Here is a 19,488-nt window from a genome sequence, read left to right on the forward strand (position 1 = left end):
AATACAAAGTAAAACCTAGAGGATTATGGATTACTGTGGAATGTGGACATACTCTCTGCAATTCAACTGGGGTAGGAATATTGGGGATGTTACTAATTATAACTGTCTAGTTCAAAGATAACTTGCAATTGTTTCAATTAACATGACCAAATCTACTATATTTTCAAATCAAGTTAACTCTTCCTGTTACAATCTGATTAAAAATATTACGAATATAAGCTTTTTTTTTTGTGGGCCAGTATGCTTGAATGTGTACATAAATGACATATTCAAAATTTAGCAATCACTGGGTATAGAGTTATTGCCATAGTGCTGCAAATGTTGCATCACTGTCAGCGCCAAAGCCACTAGAATATGTAGCCTGCTTTTTAAAGTACACATACAGTACATTTGAAACTCCCACCACACCGCAGCATGACTCACCTGCACTAGTGCTGGGTTTACTGACCACTGACTCCGCTTGGACAGAGGCACGATCAATACTGAACCCAGTGGAGACGTTAGGAGAAAAGGAGGCCGATCTTGTAGAGGCAGCTGCGGGGACTGGAGTGGTGGTGCCGGTAACCACGGGCGGGGGTGCCACAACTCTGTCTGTGGGCTCTGGTAATTCCAGAACAGGGGAGATCACCTGTGATACCTCAGTACTGGAAATAAAAACATGCCAAATTATTCTGCTTTTTGTAATATCTACTTTTTAAAGGCAGAGATTTTAAGCACCACCTTCAAAAATACCTGGTCTGGGTAGCCCTGTCAATCAAGTGCATGAAGGTCCATCATTGGATGCTGGAACTTGATTGACACTTCCTTACTGGTCTCTGTGTATACCCTGAACACCTTGTTTGGGACTCGTGGTGACCTTCTAATTAACATTTGATCCTTTGATGTTTACTGGGTGAACATAGTATACAGAAACTGTATAACTATGAAATTTTTAGATTATATATGAATTAAATATACCTTTAGTATTTGAAAGGATTATAATATAATATGCATTAAATAAAAATTACCTTTGGTACATAAAACTTTTTTTTTCAAATGAAATTTCGATTTTTAATTTTTATATGCTAAATGGTAAACCTAAAGTGAAAATGTTATTAATTAAGTTCAGAGAAGTGCTGTGTGAAGTACTAGTAATTAAATTTAAAATTAATGTTTCTAATCATGGGTCACTTAATATGATTTCCTTTTTTAATCAAATAAGAATTTACAAGCAATTACAATACAAGCAACGTATCGTGGTGACAAAGCTTTATTAAGGTTATGATAACTCTGGATTTTTTTTTTAGTAACATGTGTTAACACGGCTCTTTTTTCATTTAAAAGATGGGATCCTGGGGATGAATGAATTAAGTCTAATTTGGTTGTTACAGTTTTTTTTTTTAATTTACAGATCCACTAACATCTAAAACTATCTTTGTTTTAATACTAGTATTTGAATTTAGAGTATGATATCATAATATTTTTTTTTTCAAATGGGTAGGGGTGTTGTCCATACATGCCAACTTTTGAAAATTCCCATGGGGGATTTAGCGCGTGACGACAATTTTCAAAGCTTTAAATTCGCGACATTTTGTCGTGAAATTGAATGATTATGAAATTATCTTTTTTTTACATTTATAATATTGATATTACTTATCAATACAACTTTTAAGGATTAATTTAACACAAAAAATAATGTTTTTCTTTCCAAAATTTAAATATTTTTGCTAAAATAGGTGCCTCTCTCACTAAAGAAGGGGTATTTTGTTACATTTTTTTTCTACCATGACACATAATTTGGTAAAAAATTGAAAAATGTACAACTTTTAAATCATTTTTTTCAAAGGCAAAAAAATATACAAGGTTTTGATACTGTAAAATCCCGTTTCTGGAAAAAAATTTGAGATTTTTTTATTAAATTTCAATTAATTAAAAATTCTAATAAGATATTAAATTTACAGAAATTTATACCACCTATCCAAAAAAGAATAATTTTTGTTACAGTCATAAAATTTGTCAGGCTTGATGGTGCCATGTGGGTATTTCCTTAAGTCATGCACATACCTTAACATTTTACTTTTGGCAGAAGGGAGGGAAAAGAAATTCTAATTGACATACACTTGATTGTTTCATCTTAATTTTTTCAGAATATTTTAACTGGCAAACTTTACAATATTTTTCATTATAGGTAGATAAAATCAGCAGCTATGCTTTGTAGTTTTCTACTTTCGTTTTCAAAAAACGATCTCTCTGGATTCCGATTTTATGGTTTGATTAGTATTTTATTGTCTTTAATTTATGTTTTTAATAAAATGACTAACTGTTCTCAGATTAATCTATGTGTTTCATCTTGCATACCCCTTAAAACTGACAAGATAATCCCCTAATTGTCCCAAGCTATAAGCTACTTGTACCTGGACAACTTCGTGCGTTCAAGCGTGAAATGATTTCCTGTGGCTATAGGCCTAATTTACACCTGGTTGAATAAACAATAAAACTTATCTGTGTGCATTGAATAAACAAGTCTGACATTGTTTATCCCCATTGTCAAATTTCAGTGGTAGGGAAACTTTTAAAATCGAAAATTTTGGTGATCTTTTTTCAAATCGGGAAATAAGGCAAATTTTTCTTTCCCGATCGGGAAGGCGGGATGAAAGGGTAAAATCGGGAGAATCCCGCCTAAATCGGGAAAGTTGGCATGTATGGTTATCAAACAGTCAAAATAAATCAATATATGATTGAAAAACCCTTTTACTACTAATTTTCAAATTGTCTCAAAATCCTCAACACAGGTAAAGTTTGACACCTGGGGTATTTCACTATGTATTAAATCACTTCCTGTGTAAAGGGATTAGGAGACAGATGACCACTGGTAGACTGCTAGCCCCCAAGGCATTCACACCTGTACAAAATAAGCCCCTCCCTCACCTGGAATTTACCACCCGGTAAAAAATCTCTGCCTTTAAGGGGGGTGCTTGAATTAAAGAACTTGAGTTAGTGGAACATAGTTACATATGAACTGAAAATGTTAACTTTTTGGTTCTTTTAACCAACCTGCCATCCAGACTTAAGATGCTTGGTTGCCTTGATGGTACATCATGTTCACTCAACGAAGACGGAACTACAATCAAAAGTTTTTTGTGACCTTATTTAATGGAAAAAGAGAGTGAAAAAAATTATATATTAAGTGGATACTGAACAATGAATATTTTCATTTTTTCTCAAGTTTAAGACTTTTTGCACACCCTTTACTCATTTTTTCTTCCTTACCGTTAGATGACCCTGACTTTGAGAGACTTGAACTGATGTCACCCAGGTCGCCTGAGGTCAAGGAACTTCCTGTGCGGGAGGGGGACAGAGTACTAGGAGACAAGGCCTCCAGTTCCTGATAAGTCTTCACTTTAATGGTCACTGGCTCCTTTGCTATCTGTACAAAATTTTAATTTCTACTCAATTCTGTATACAAAAGTTAAAGCAAATCATCAAAAAAATGCATTGCTTCATTTGATATACATGGAATATCTGCCAATTCTTTTTATCCAGTTACAATTAAGTCACGCAATTAGAGGCAGGTTCATATACATATAAAATATCCTTTTCTGATATGTGTTTTACTGTACTTAATTGGAGAATAAATTGAAAACTACATGTATGATGACAAAAATGTTACTTTTCTGAACATTCTTTATCTAACAAGAGGCCCACGGGCCTTATAGGTCACCTGAGTATTGTGCAACAACTTTCAAACAATTAAATTGGATCCTGTTTTAAACCAGAGGCCATGAAATTTGCAATTCACAATTTTGAAAGAGGTACCATTGCTTATCATGATTATAGACTTAGCATGCTTACTCTATTTTCTTAATATCCAGAGGTAGATCAGAGTAACATTAAGAGAAAATGCACTTCCACTTTATAACCAGTTGTGCACCCTCACCCCAAAGGAACCACTGACCCAGGGCCATATATTTAAAACTTTTGCAAATTTTATCATAAAATGGTTGATAAATACCAAAGAGCAGATTTTAAAGATTTATTGATTTTCAGACAATGTACCCCCCCCTCCCCCTGGAAGAGGCACTCTTGCTCATCATAACTATGTACTTAGTTAGTTTACATAATACCCAGGAGCAGAGAAAAAGATTTTCAAAGAAATCATGCATTTTCACTATATAATCTATATAGCCCTGCCCTAGCACTAGAACCCCTGACCCTGGGGCCATGAATTTCACAATTTTGGTAGAGGACTCAATGCTCATTACATTCATGGCAACAGTTTGTCTGCTTGATGTCCAGGAGTAAAGAAGATTTTTAAAGATAGCAATAATTTTAGTGGTTTTGGCCCAACCCCTCAGGCCCAAGGGGGGCGGGGACCATAAAATTCAAAATTTTTGTTCCCCTTCACCCATAGATGCGGTATAACAAATTTGGTTGAAATTGGTTCAGTGGTTTCAGAGAAGCTGAAAAGTTCAAATGTTAACACACGACGACGGACGAAAACGGATAGCAATAGGTCACCTGAGTTATTCAGGTGACCTAAAAATACATAAATTTTTGTCAAGGATACATACCTCCTTCTCGGTTTTGGACACCACCTTTCCCTGCCTTATGATTTCTGTTATTTCTGTCCGCACTTCAAACTGCTTGACCTTTACAATGATGGTCTTGCGTTCAACGTCTTGTGAAGCAGTCAGCTGCTGAAAGTTTTAAAATGGAAATTGAAATAAAAATAAGTTTCCTCTCATCAATAAGCATTTACTTAAATATGAAAATTATCAAAATTCAGATTGAATATGAACAATATTGGTTGACCTTGCTTCTTTTTTTCCAGTTAAGTACATTTTAAGATAAACAGTTTACTAAATTACAAGACTATAATCTGGACTACACATGTCTATAAACTGGACAATACATTCACATACTTGATCTAAATCTGATGACCTCCTCGGTGGAACCTTGAACCTGGGTTCTGTTTGACTTGTCCTGACCCTGGTTGGTCTGTTTGTCGGAGTCACTGATGTGGACATCAGAGGTGGCTTAGCCAGCACTGATTCCAGGGATGATGCCCGGGCCAGTGGTGGAGAGAGGACGATGGTGGACCTCTCGGACAGCAGACTTGGCCTTGTCATATTGATCTGGGAGCCTTCCTCGCCGCTGGTAGATGAAGTGGTAGTCACGGTGGGGGTCGTCAACAAAGTGGGGGTCACAGCCTCTGTGGTTTCTTTGGGGGAACTTTTCCTGATTCGGCCTCCTATCCTTAGCTTTGTTAGACACTTTCTTTTCTTCCCAGAGACCGGGGTCTGTACTACGGGATTCGCTGGGTGTCTGCGTTTCTTCTGTGCTTTGGTTACCTACATGTATGTGTAGAAATCAAATATTGTGCAAGTACCGGGGGGTACAAAGGCATTTGTAACAACTTATACTGTATGTAGTTAAATTTATTCAGTTTTCCTTGATCAAATTTACTTCATCTAATGTAACAAGAGTATTCAGGTAGGATATTGTATTTAAATTACATATGTGTACAATCAAATTCAACATTTACCTTCATAGTTTCAGGGCTTTGAACCACTTGTTCTTCTTCCGGAATGTGAACAGGAATGGCTATCAGGGGTTCGTGGCTCTGAACGACAAGTTCCTGATCTGCCACATGAGTGGTGCTGTGAACGACAAGTTCCTGTTCAGCCAGGTGAGTGGTGCTGTGATCCTCCTCTACACTGGCTTGGTATCCCCCCTCTGTTGACACTGAGGTCTTCTTGTAGAGGGAGACCCTTGACTGACTACCCTCGCTAGAAATAGACGGAACCTTCCTTAATGGCGTTCCTCCTGGTGCCAACTTGTCTGTCGGCTGGGATGTCTTCTCCAATGACGTGATGTCCGGGGTACCTGTCTGCTTGGACTGTGACTTTGTGATATGACTCGTGACCTCATCAAAATCATCCTGACTTAATGGCCGGGATATTTTTTGTCTCCGCACAATGACTACTTCTTCATCACTAAAATAAAAAGAAATGTTTAATAGTAAAAAAACAAGAGGCCCAGGGGCCACAGCGCTCACCTGAGCACATCAGGCTTGAATTTACTCCACCCCCCTCCAGGCGTTCATAATTTGAACAAACTAGAATCTACACTACCTGAGGATGATTCCATATAAATATCACTAATCATAGCTTTGAAGTACTTGAAAAGAAGATTTTAAAAGGTTTCCCTATACATGTATATCCCTATGTAAAACTTGGGTCGGCCATTTTGGCCCCACCCTAGCCCCGGGGGTCATGATTTGAACAAACTTGAATCTGCTCTACCTGAGGATGATTCCACGTGAGTTTCATCTTTCCTGGCCCAGTGGTTCTGGAGAAGAAGATTTTTAAAGATTTTTCCTATATATTCCTATGTAAAACTTGGGTTGGCCATTTTGGCCCCACCCTTGCCCCAGGGGTCATGATTTGAAGAAACTTGAATCTACACTACCTGAGGATGATTCCACATGAGTTTCATCTTTCCTGTCCTAGTGGTTCTTGAAAAGAAGACTTTTAAAGATTTTTTTTAATATACATGTATATTCCTATGTAAAACTAGGGTCGGCCATTTTGGCCCCACCGTTGCCCCGGGGTTCATGATTTGAACAAACTTGAATCTACACTACCTGAGGATGATTCCACTTGAGTTTCATCTTTCCTGGTCCAGTGGTTCTGGAGAAGAAGATTTTTAAAGATTTTTCCTATATATTCCTATGTAAAACTTGGGTCGGCCATTTTGGCCCCACCTTTGCCCCGGGGGTCATGATTTGAACAAACTTGAATCTACACTACCTGAGGATGATTCCACATGAGTTTCATCTTTCCTGGCCCAGTGGTTCTGGAGAAGAAGATTTTTAAAGATTTTTCCTATATATTCCTATGTAAAACTTGGGTGGGCCATTTTGGCCGCACCCTTGCCCCGGGGGTCATGATTTGAACAAACTTGAGTCTACACTACCTGAGGATGATTCCACATGAGTTTCATCTTTCCTGGCCCAGTGGTACTGGAGCAGAAGATTTCTAAAGATTTTTCCTATATATTCCTATGTAAAACTTGGGTTGGCCATTTTGACCCCACCCTTGCCCCGGGGGTCATGATTTGAACAAACTTGAATCTACACTACCTGAGGATGCTTCCACATGAGTTTCATCTTTCTTGGCCCAGCGGTTCTGGAGAAGAAGATTTTTTAAAAATGCCATTAATTTTTAACAAATTCATGATTATCTCCCCTTGGAAAAGGGCGTGGCCCTTCATTTGAACAAACTTGAATCCCCTTCACCCAAGGATACATTGTGCCAAGTTTGGTTGAAATTGGCCCAGTGGTTCTTGAGAAGAAGATGAAAATGTGAAAAGTTTACGACGACAACGACTACGACAACGACAGACACAAACAAATTTTGATCAGAAAAGCTCACTTGAGCCTTCGGCTCAGGTGAGCTAAAAAGACAGCAAGATGATCAAAATTTTGATAAAATGATGCCATTAAAAGGGCACCAGATGGAAACAAGGACCTGTACAAGTCTGCTTACCTGTCCTCTTGAATCAGTCTTTTCCTTGGAGAATCTCTCCCTTTTACACTTTTGAAGACATTCTTCTGAGTCTCCTCAGAGTCCCGGATTGTTATGTTCTGTACGTCTGGCTGCAGCAGCATAAAGCTATGACTGGACACCTGGGACTGAGATTCCACTGACACAGGTATTGCAGGTGGTGTGTTCTCTAGACTAGGGCTAAAACAAGATGCAGTCAACATTTACAGAGAAATTACTTTATGCATTATGTGTCTAACTCAGCAGGGCTGACAAAAAAAACTTTATGATCACAGAGCTTTCAAATCTAAACAAGTATGAACTTTATATTTAACAATAACAATAACATGTCCATGATATTCAGCATATTCGAACTGATTTGAAATGCCAAAGTTCAACTTTTAGGCCAAAAAATATAATAACAAATTGTTATATTTTATAACTTACTCTACACGATGATGACTGGTTTCCTGCTCTGGACTATCAGGAATGTAATGACTCGGCCCTGCTTTTTGACTGGGTCCCTGCTCTAGACTATCCAGAATGTAGCGATTAGGTCTTGCTTCTTGACTGGTTCTCTGATTTGCTTCATTTTGAACTCCAGATCTGGACAATTTTCCATTTGACATTTTGGGATGTAAAAGCTCCCCATCTTTTGGCAATGACAATGCAAAGTTTTCTGCAATACAAAATTGTCACTTACTTCCTTATTAATATTAAGTTATAACAGATATGAAGAACAAAATGAATAAAATCTTTTCAAAATGACACTGTTGGGACTTTCACCTGATTCAGAAGCCAATGTAACATCCACTTCTTTGCTTTTAGCCTCCGTAGCTAATTTCCTAAGTCTGCTCAAATCTACTTCCATGTTTCTGTCCAGTTTGGTTGGCTGGGAAAGGCAGGCCTGTTTCCTTTGCATTGTGGTCTGCTTTTCTGCAACAAAAATATACACATTATACACATGTATGTACATGAAGATAGAGAAGATGTTTTAAAGCAGACCCAAACATTTGTATGGGTGATAAAAACATAAATGTTTAATGAATATGTACTGTAAATCACTTTTTATTCGCGAGAACTTTATTTTCGCGTAATTACGCGAGACAGTGTGCTCGCGAAAATTTATTTCTCGCGTATAATAGTATTCCTTAGGATTATATAGAGCAATGACCACAATTCGTGAAAATTTTGTCTCGCTTATAAAGAATCAATGACTATCTCGCGAAAATAAGGTGTCGCGAAAATAGTGATCTACAGTAATTACATCTCACTTAAGGGATTATAAATAAAATATTTACAGTCAAAAAGATTCAAATAACTATGTTTTTTTTTTAATTACATCAGACGCAATATAAGGTCTAACCTGCACAAAAATCTTAGTAATACATACTGAATGAATTTTCTTATTGAGATGAGTTTTAGTACACAACTCCTATTAAATATTTGTTTTTCTGTCAGATTTATCATACAAACCTGTGACTAGATCTTGACTTTTGACCAGTGGTAGCCTTGTTCTGTTTTTATCAGGGACGACCTCCACATCTGTTTCTTTGCCCGACTTGTCACTCTGTGATGGAGTCAATCTCAGTGACAACTCTTGAGATTCTGGGACTTGGTCCATCTCTAGGAAATCATTAAGACATTGTTCAACAATCTACAGTACACATCTCAAATTGCTTTTTTTATTTGTTATTTTTTTTGTTACATGTAAACAGCGCTTGTTTTGAAGGTTTAGAGGCTGGATAATTCATGCATAAGTAGTTTCAATAAATATATTTGTTTTTCATTTTGACATATATTTACCAGTAGGATCGGTGCTGTGGATAGAAATGACATCCATGTACTCAGTTCCAACAACCTCTACTGAATCAACTGGGTGTTTCTGAAAAGAAGTTTTTGATTCAGTTCATCACCGTTCATAATAAATTTGTTTATATTTCGAGTATTTTTTTGTCAGTGAGTAATTAAATGAATGTGCTTTGAATAAGGCTCTTTTTATATTGATGATGCAATGTTTTAAAATTACTGATGATGCAAACTTAAATTAGATCAGCAATATTAAAAGAATTAATTGTTTTAAGACCTGCTTTTGTCAATGGTGGCAACACTTATTTGGTCCATTCCATTTATCAATGAATAATCTTAGCAATATTGGTGAATTCCTCTTAAGATGCATACTGAATGGCTGTCTTAGAGTTTACCTGTGCTTGTGATGACTTCTGGGTTTCAGAGTAGTGTAGGTGTAGGGATTGGTCATCTGAATTCCCAGCCAATGTAGACACCCCCTTTGGATTATACTCTAAGGACTGGAATAAAAGTCATTATTATACTTTCATGTTAAATACTAAAATCTGATTGGTTTAGACGCAGTTAACAATCCGTTCTATTACCCTCAGCCTTAGCAATGCATGTGACAACGGGTAACACAACGGTTATGCCACATGCGTGGATATTATGCGCGTACGGTTCACCGTAGAATTCTCAAAACGTCAGTTGCGCGTTTGAAAGAACTGGAATAAACTTGACGTCAATGAAAGCTTGCGTCCGATGTAGCTTACTTGAAAACATCAAACGACAGACGAAACATGCTTGCGAGTGCAGAAATAACGAAACTTTATATGATAAAAGATAAAAAGGTCAGTAAATCTTTTTAGAAGTAGTGAGGAGTTTGAAAGCTTTCTAAACCTGAACGTAAAGATGATCGATGATTTTTTTTTTGCTGACTTAATTTAAGAAGACATTCAGTATAATAAAATAAATGGTGCCTGTTTTGGAAGGTAACAGTATACACTTATCCAATGGTTGTGAGTGGGATAGCTCTTTTATCACTTTTATCAAACCCGCGACAGGGAAATATTCCCCGAGGGCTTGCCCGAGGGGAATAGTTCCTGTCAAGGGTTTGATAAAAGAGCTATCCCACTCAAAACCAGTGAATAAGCGTTTTATTATACTGATGTATAATATCATTTCTAAGGTTTGAATTTTTTGGAGTTAGATAATACTTCAAGAATAATCTGAAATTCTGATGACGTCACAATGCTATTGGAGTCATTATGACATCATCAATCTATAGATTTATCGCTGGAAATCAAAATTGGCAGCAAAAATTGCATAAAAATTTTCCGAGGGTGGATAGCAAAAACTATACCCCGGGGTATAGCTTTGCTATGCGTGGACTATAAAAGATAGTTAGTTTACCTTCTGAACTTTATATCGGAAAGATTTTAACAGAAGTATAATAATTGAAATTGACAACCCTCGGAAAACCATTGTCAACCTCCGCTGACACGTCGGTTGACAATGGTTTTCCTTGGGGTGTCAATTTCAACTGTTACCCTCCAAAACAGGCACCATTTATATATAAACACATGAATAAACTATCATTTAAGAAGAAAACAAACTACCGAACAAATTCCCTATTGGACAAAACTTTAACATAAGCTTGTTAAGTTATAAAATATTTGGGCATACTGACTGCAAATTAAATTTTTTCCAAGAAATATCAATTCCATGGAATGACAATGTTTTTTCAATCCTGGGGTTGAAAATTATGCAATTTTCTTCAATCATCACTATATGACTCTAATGTACAAACATAGGTAATCAGAGATTACAGAGCTCACCTCAACGAATGTTGTCTTTAAATAAGGCAAAGTCACACAATTAACCAACAAAAAATGTACATTCCAAAAATGAAAATATCTAAGCAATTTTGATCTGATACTTTGAAGTAGACCAACATAAAAAATTTAAAGTAGTTCTTCATGAAAATGTAATTCAGCATCTAAAGCAAATTTGAGTTTTCATCTCTTGATGCAACATTTGTGCACGTTTGGTTTATACAATGTTATAAAAGCCTTAAAGTTTTTTGGTAATAGACCTGCAACCATAACTTTAACCTGGTCTATTAACAAAAAATGTATGTCGAATTCAGCATCCGAAGCAAGTCCATTAGTGTGCATCCTAAGATGTATCGTCCATGCAAGTTTGCACATTATAAGGCTCATAGTTAATTGGAAATGAAACATACATCAAAAACTAACATTTTCACTCATCCACAAAATGTAGGTCAGATTCAGCATCCGAAGCAAGCCTGGTAGTATGCATCCTAAGATGTATCATCCATGCAAGATTGGTCATTAAAGAACTCATAGTTACCTGGAAATGAAACCTGCACCAAAAACTTTTACTTTTCACTCAACCGGAAAATGTAGGTCAGATTCAGCATCCAAAGCCCGGTAGTGTGCATCCTTAGATTTATCATCCATGCAAGTTTGGTCAACATAGGGCTTAAAGTTACTTGCAAATGAAACCTGCTCCAAACACTTTAACCTGTTCACTCAACTGGAAAATGTAGGTCAGATTCAGCATCCGAAGCAAGCCCGGTAGTATCCATCCTCAGATGTATCATCCATGCAAGTTTGGTCAACATAGGGCTTATAGTTACTTGGAAATGAAACCTGCACCAAAAACTTTAACCTGTTCACTCAACCGGAAAATGTAGGTCAGATTCAGCATCCGAAGCAAGCCTGGTAGTATCCAGCCTTAGATGTATCATCCATGCAAGTTTGGTCAACATAGGACTTACAGATACTTGGAAATGAAACCTGCACCGAAAACTTTAACCTGTTCACTCAACCGGAAAATGTAGGTCAGATTCAGCATTCGAAGCAAGCCTGGTTGTATCCATCCTTAGATGTATCATCCATGCAAGTTTGGTCAACATAGGACTTACAGATACTTGGAAATGAAACCTGCACCAAAAAACTTTAACCTGTTCACTCAACCGGAAAAAGTAGGTCAGATTCAGCATCCGAAGCAAGCCCGGTAGTATGCATCCTTAGATGTATCATCCATGCAAGTTTGGTTAACATAGGGCTTATAGCTACTTGGAAATGAAACCTACACCAAAAACTGCACCAAAAATGTTAACCTGCTCCAAAAACATTAACCTGGTCATTCCTTTGCTAAAATTGCAGCATCTGAAACTTTGACTGGTACAATGAAACACACTAGAACCATCTTCCATGCATGTCTACTCAATATAGGACATAGAAGTACTTAAAAAGAAAACTGCTCCAAAAAACTTAACCTTAACCCGGGACGCCGACGCCGACACCGACGCCGACACCGACACCGACACCGACGCCGACGCCGAGGGTATTACATAAGCTCCCCCAACTTCGTTGAGGTGAGCTAAAAATGACTATGGTGCAAATTCCGCAGAAAACTTGTGACTGTTCACAAAGCATTAAATAATACCATCCAGAAAACAGACTTTCTACAGTATTAATTTGCCATTATTAACCTCTGACTTGGATGTCTGTTTCTCCTCTTCCTCTTTCTCCTCAGAGGAACTTGGAGTCTTCTTCTCTGGTTCACCAGGTTTATCAGTCTTTGTTCTCTTTAAAACGAAAGTATAGGAATGATAAAATAGCATTACATTCCAGTTCAATTATAAAACCCAATTCACTAACATTCAGTATTATGTATACCAATAAACCCTGTAATGTTACCTGCAGGACGGTGACATCTTCTGCCAGCGTGGAGTCTTGTTGTGGGTCGTAGTGAGCTGGGTTATCTATAGAGTCATCTAGTGAAAAAAAAAAGTTTTGTATTTGTAACAAAATCTCAATATGGTCATGTAAAATAATTGACAACTTTAAAAGTAAGACTTCTGTCTAACTTCAATAGATTGGACTGAAATATGCAAGTGAAGGTCTCAAAAACAATAAAGATGGCTGTGTGGTTTTGCAAATTAAATTTTGAGCTTCATTTATAATTTGCAAAAGCAATGAAAAAAAATAAACATATATTTTTTGGGGGGTTGTATGGAACGCCATCACTGCCTTATAGCATAAAACTATGCATTCATTATGTCAATCTTTCATTACGTGATGTGAACATATCTTTACGTTATGTCAATAATTTTTGGTGTGTTGTAAAAATATCTTTACATCATGTCAATGCTGCATTACATGAAGTGAACACATTCTTCCATTATGTCAGCACTTTATAACTTGAAGTCCAAAGTTCATTATGTGAAGTGAAAATATGCTTACATTGTGTTAAAACTTTATTACGTGAAATGAATGTATCTTTATATTATTTCATTTCTTTAATATGCGAGGTCAAAATTGCATTACGTCAAGTTAATTTCGTTTTACATGTGTTCCATGATTAAATTTATCATTACGTTAAGTCAAAGTTCATTCCCTTTTGTGAGTGTATATTTCTATAATAACAAAGCATTATTACGTGATGTAAATGTATCTTTATTTTACGCCGAGGTCATCACAATGTTAGGTGAAAACATCTTACCTTTATGTCAGTGCTTTATTACGTGATGTAAAAAGGTTTATAACATAATATGAACATATATTATGGAGACAGTCCCGGCGTTCCATATTATATCAACACTTCATTACATTATGTCAAAACTCCATTCCGTGATGTGGATATATAATTACGTTATGTCGAATCTTTCTTATATGATTTAAGAATATCTTTATATTGTGTTAAATCTTTATCATGTTGATTCAAATGTTCATTACGTGCTGTAAAATACATTTACATTATGTCAAAGTTGATAACCGTGTTTTCACGACGGGGAAGGGGGGGGGATGTTCTGATTAATTAGGACGAATTAGAGACACATTATATTAGGGGAGGGGGGGGGGGTCTGGCTTCCTCTTTTATCCGACTTAACTTTATCATAGAAAATGTTCATTGTAGGGGTTTGAAATTCCGCCCCACTTTTTGCTGAAGTATAAGGGAATTTTTTTTAGGACTGATCGAAGTTGGACCCCCCCCCCCCCTTCACCCAAATAGGATTTTTGAGTTTGGACGTTATTTTTTTCCTGGCTGACAAACCTCCCCCAACTTTCAAAAACGATGCAACGTCATTGGAACTAGTCATTTTTCAACCATTCCAGGTCCAGTATTCTGTTACAAAATTCTACCAGTCCCTCACTGGTTCTTGAAAAGAGTAGCTATACAGGGACGGAATGGTGTCTAAGTTGGGGACCAGGGGGTGAAAGCCTGGAAGCTCTCAGGCTTTAGTGTTGTTTTTTTTTATATAAAACGTTTCAACTTCTTTCAGTTATACTTTATGTGAAACTAATGCAATGTCCTACAAAGTTAAACCAATTGATTAATTTCATGCATATTTTGGTCACTAAAGATGAGAGGGAGGGATCCCCTCTCTCCCCACCCACACATCGGCGCACGTATGAAATGCGATGCGTTTACACTTAAAAAAAAAGAAAAAAAGAAAAAGAAAAAAAAAAAAAAAAAAAAAAAGCTTGACACCGTGTTTTGTAGTTAGATCAGAAGTTTCGGACTTTTCAAAATAAAATGAAAAAAAAAATTGCTGCATTACACATACTATTTGATTTGCGATAATTATGATATTAAACGGCCATTGAATTTCGACGTTAAAAAAAAACAATCGTCAATAAAGATTCCACGGGAACATGATCCTATTTATAAATTTTAACCTGATATTTAATTAAGAATAAATTAAATTTTGTGTATAATTTAATATTTGATATATTTAATTTAAATTATTTGCATGTTTAACATATGTGCATGTAATATTGAAAACACAAAACGAACTTTTAGGCATAACCTAAACCTTACGTCACACAATAAAGAGTTGAAATATTCTAAGATATACTGACAAGAGGCTAACCATTTTAGACACACTGTAAAGATACAATGGCATAACATAATAATGATTTGTCAAAAAGTTAGGAAAAATTGACATCATGTAATAGATTCCCATCGTCCTGTAGCATATTGATGACACAATGTAGTAAAGAATTGGCCACATGTGACAGTTTGTTCAGATCATGTAATGAAATTCTGACATCGTGTTATATCGACTTGATATTGAATTAAAGATAAATTCACATCATGTAATGAACTACTTAGACCAAATAGTAGAGAGTGCACATAATGTAATAATGAGTTGAAAATATATAAAAACATCTTTACACCACGTAAAATTGTTTTGACTTAATGTCATGCATAAAGAGCTGATATAATGCAATGGAAGATTGGCGCAATGTAATTAAAGTGCGATTAATGCCATAAAGACTAAACATAATGTAATGGAAAGTTGACATAACGCAATAGTACTGTGTGTAAATGTCATAAAGAGTTGACATAATGTAATGAAAGATTGACACAATGCAATAGTAGTGTGGACTAATGTCATAAAGAGTTTACATAATATAATGGAAGGTTGACGTAATGCAATAGTATTGTGGGTTAATGTCATAAAGAGTTGAAATAATGTAATGAAAGATTGACACAATGCAATGGTAGTGTGGACTAATGTCATAAAGAGTTGACATAATATAATGGAAGGTTGGCATAATGCAATAGTATTGTGGGTTAATGTCATAAAGAGTTGACATAATGTAATGAAATGTTGACATAATGCAAAAGTATTGTGGGTTTATATCATAAAGAGTTGACATAATGTAATGAAAGGTTGACACAATACAATAGTAGGTTGAGTAAATATCATAAAGAGTTGACATAATGTAATGGAAGGTTGACACAATGCAATAGCAGTGTGAGTAAATGTCATAAAGTGTTGACTTAATGTAATGGAAGGATGACGCAATGCAATTGTTGTGTTCTGCTATAAGGCAGTGACGGCGTTCCATAGGGTTGTATCAGTAATGCATGCATAGTGTTGAGTATTTGGTAAAAAAAATCTTGATATACAAATTTTCCCCACTATATGCACATTGTATTTGAGAATTAAACTGTGAATGTACAAGTTTATTCTGTGTTTGAATGTGTATCTACATGTATGACCCCAAAACACTTGAAAAATTCTCAAACTCTAAAAGGAATGTCAATATATAACACCTTGTTTCCTTACCTTTAAAAGATCCATCTGTGGGTGAGCTAGGTATAATTCTTGGAAGATCGGCAAATTCTTCTGGGGTGGAGGGGAAGGGGTCAGACTCCGTAGTTTCGGGGACCAGCATGGCCTGATTAGACAAATGTAGAGACCCCACAAACCCTGCTGGTGTACACACTTCTCTCTCCTCATCTACAACCAGAGTTACTTTTTAACAAGTAGGTTTTAGATAGGGCTGCCACGAATCAGAAAATTTTCGAATCGATTCAGTTCAAACAAAAACCTCGATTTTCGAATTTCGGTTCGATTATAAGAAAAAGATCTTTTTTTATTTTTTGTATAAAATCTGTAATCTTTGATCATCATAATCATAAAACTTTCTTTAATAAATAATGATTATTCTAAGGTTTATTAGGATAAAATAGATGTAAAGCCAAAAAAAAAAAACAACAACAAAGAAAATACCTAATGTTCTAATTACAAAGTATGATCCAAGAATCAAATGTCGGAAATCCAAATTAATAAAAATATTGGTCATTGGTTTTGAAAGATGAAACATGCGAACAAATCTTTCAAACAAAACCCAATGATTTCATATTAATTATTATGCTGAACATAAAGGTATTGGTGATATGCTTATGAAGGCTGTTTGGCCACAAAAGAAACGGTAAGATCCCTGCTGTGATTTTAAATTTTTGATTCACCAATACCATATCAAACCACGTAACCACATAACTGTCATAACAAGAACGTCAATAATTATTTCACATTCAAAACAATCTCAGTATTAAAAAGAAATAAGGAAATTCGCAGCACTGTGTCGGTTCCTCTAAATTCAGAATTACGTGGCTGATGGGTGTTGCCGTTTAGTAAATCTATTTATCCTTATGCCATCTTTCTGTTGAACATGGAACTTGAAGTATACCGTAGACTTCTTCGCGGCCATTTTCATGTTTTTGTTTACTTTAACATGATTTGCCATCATTTCTCCGATTAACCAATCGGAATACGCGTAACAACAGCAAATGTTAGTATGAAAAAATCAAACCTGAATCGAATTGAAATCCCGGAAAAACGTACCGAATCAAACTGAAAAATTGTGAATCGCGGTTAACCGATATTTCGGTTAATCGTGGCAGCCCTAATTTTAGATCATAAAACTACCAAGTTTTATCCTCATAAAAATTCCAATTCTGCTGCATTTGCTTCATGAAGCCACATTGTGTGTGTGATAGAATATATTCCGTGAACAATGTTGAAGTGTAAGAGATAATGCACACAAGATATTAGTAAATGTAAATATCAATCACACATACCTTCAAACATATCCTGTGGAGACATGGACCTAAACAATGCTGAGGGCCTAGTAAAACAGAAAATTAAATGTTACAATACTCTGATAAAAATAATTCTTTTCTGAACAAATTGTTGTATCTATCTAGAAAAGAGTAAATTTTGTGATACCCTGATATAAATTCTCTTCTGAACAAATTGCTGCATTATCATTGCAATTTAAACTTTATGTTTGTTCATTTTCCATGAAAAGAAAATCCACTCTTACTTTTCATTACTTGTTTGCTTTTGACTGTCTGCCTTTTCTGGTTTCTCAATCACGGTGACTTCATTTTCCAGCTCAGACTCACTTAATTCTGTCTCAGTTGCTAAAATCTGTGGAGCTTCTGAAATATGAATATATTTCTTCATCATCACTGATATTATCTTAAAAAGATGATTTACAATCTAATTTGCCTGATACTTGTTGAAAAGCCATGTTTCATATATATACCTGTTGGTTTTTGCTCATCACCAGATGTGTCCATTACAGAGGTTATACATTTTCTTGAAGTCTTTACATCCTCCTCCTGACAGTTAAACAAGAAAATTGAGAAATCAAGTCCTTATTGAAGTAAAAAATGATATGAAGAGGAATTTGTATAGATTCTAGTTATGACTTAAAATGAGTTAAGAATCAAAGATTAGTTCAAAAATTGATAATGGCAGGTTGAATTAAATGAAGCATGATTTTTACAAACTTTATATACCAGATGTTTACTTTGAGATATTATCATTTTTTCCTAAAAATTCAATATTGTAAATTGAGCTTTGGTAACATATTTATACTTACATAATTATTATTTATATGTATATCCCTATAGACTGGTTCAGGGTAACTGCAGTACTGCTCTTTTTCAGGGCAAAATGATAAAGTTTGGTGAAATATAAGTAATTGTTTCATGTACTTCATTTAATTATCTGTTATCATTTTGCCCTGCAAAAGTGTAGTACCACAGTTATCATGAAGGGGCTAATTACTACACCTGTTTCCCAGAATCTAGATCTTGTCTTTTACACTTTAAGAATGTACACTGGCCTTTACCTTTGATTAATTTTTTTTCATCACTATTGTGAAAACAAGAATATTTTTTTCAGTGTCATTTAGTTTACTCTAGTTGAGCTTGATACATGTAGTTCCTACTTTCTGTTCTCTTGGCTGCAGGGCAGGCCACATCTGCATCACGTCACCCTCTTCTGTATTCTTGGCCTGAGGCTCCGACTGCGAGTCCAGTACCATAAAACCAACACTTCCTGGCTGTGTCTCAAATTCATACTCTATACTTGCTGAATCAGAATCGTCCACCTCCATCTGTCTTCAAATCTGTGTTATAAAAACAATAATGTTTTAACTTTGTTTATGTATACATAGCTTTCCAGTCTGAACCAAACGTAAATCGCCAGTCTATCAGTATATTTTAGAGAATAAAAGCTATTTTCCTTACCTTCAGTTTAATCAATGGCCATAAACATCACATTTTGTAAAACAAATCTAAGAATCCCAGTCTGGAAATGATGCGTAGTTACAGCGCCTGAGCCCATGCGTCCAATATCCTTCATCAAATAGAATGTTCGGCATTATTCAACAGCTAAAAGCTTTTTAAACGCGAGTGCCATTACAAGTCAAAGGCCTACTGAGTAACATTTGGTTAAAATGCAACAGTAATGAATTAATCGGTAGATTTTAGGTAGGTGTAAATTTAAACTATAGAGGAAATTCTGAAATGTGTTGACACTTCCCGCGCT

General features: G+C 35.8%; 1 protein-coding gene across 1 annotated transcript; it reads right to left on the reverse strand.

The window, feature by feature from the left end:
* Positions 1–298: 298 nt before the first annotated feature.
* On the reverse strand, positions 299–19,488 carry LOC134275738 (mucin-2-like). The gene is made up of 20 exons (XM_062758017.1): positions 19,188–19,488; positions 18,887–19,054; positions 18,197–18,272; positions 17,972–18,089; positions 17,727–17,773; positions 16,429–16,602; positions 13,046–13,122; positions 12,838–12,933; positions 9,731–9,835; positions 9,333–9,411; positions 9,003–9,152; positions 8,313–8,462; positions 7,974–8,205; positions 7,530–7,727; positions 5,519–5,975; positions 4,902–5,330; positions 4,551–4,676; positions 3,250–3,406; positions 3,034–3,100; positions 299–644 (listed from the first exon to the last, which is right to left on the reverse strand). Exons 2-20 carry the CDS (start codon positions 19,052–19,054, stop codon positions 299–301), a joined length of 3,252 nt encoding a protein of 1,083 aa, XP_062614001.1. The 5' UTR covers positions 19,188–19,488.

This window comes from Saccostrea cucullata, unplaced genomic scaffold (genome assembly GCF_032062105.1).
Source record: "Saccostrea cucullata isolate Sc308-1 unplaced genomic scaffold, CSIRO_AGI_Scuc_v1 ctg7510, whole genome shotgun sequence".
Classification (NCBI taxonomy): domain Eukaryota; kingdom Metazoa; phylum Mollusca; class Bivalvia; order Ostreida; family Ostreidae; genus Saccostrea; species Saccostrea cuccullata.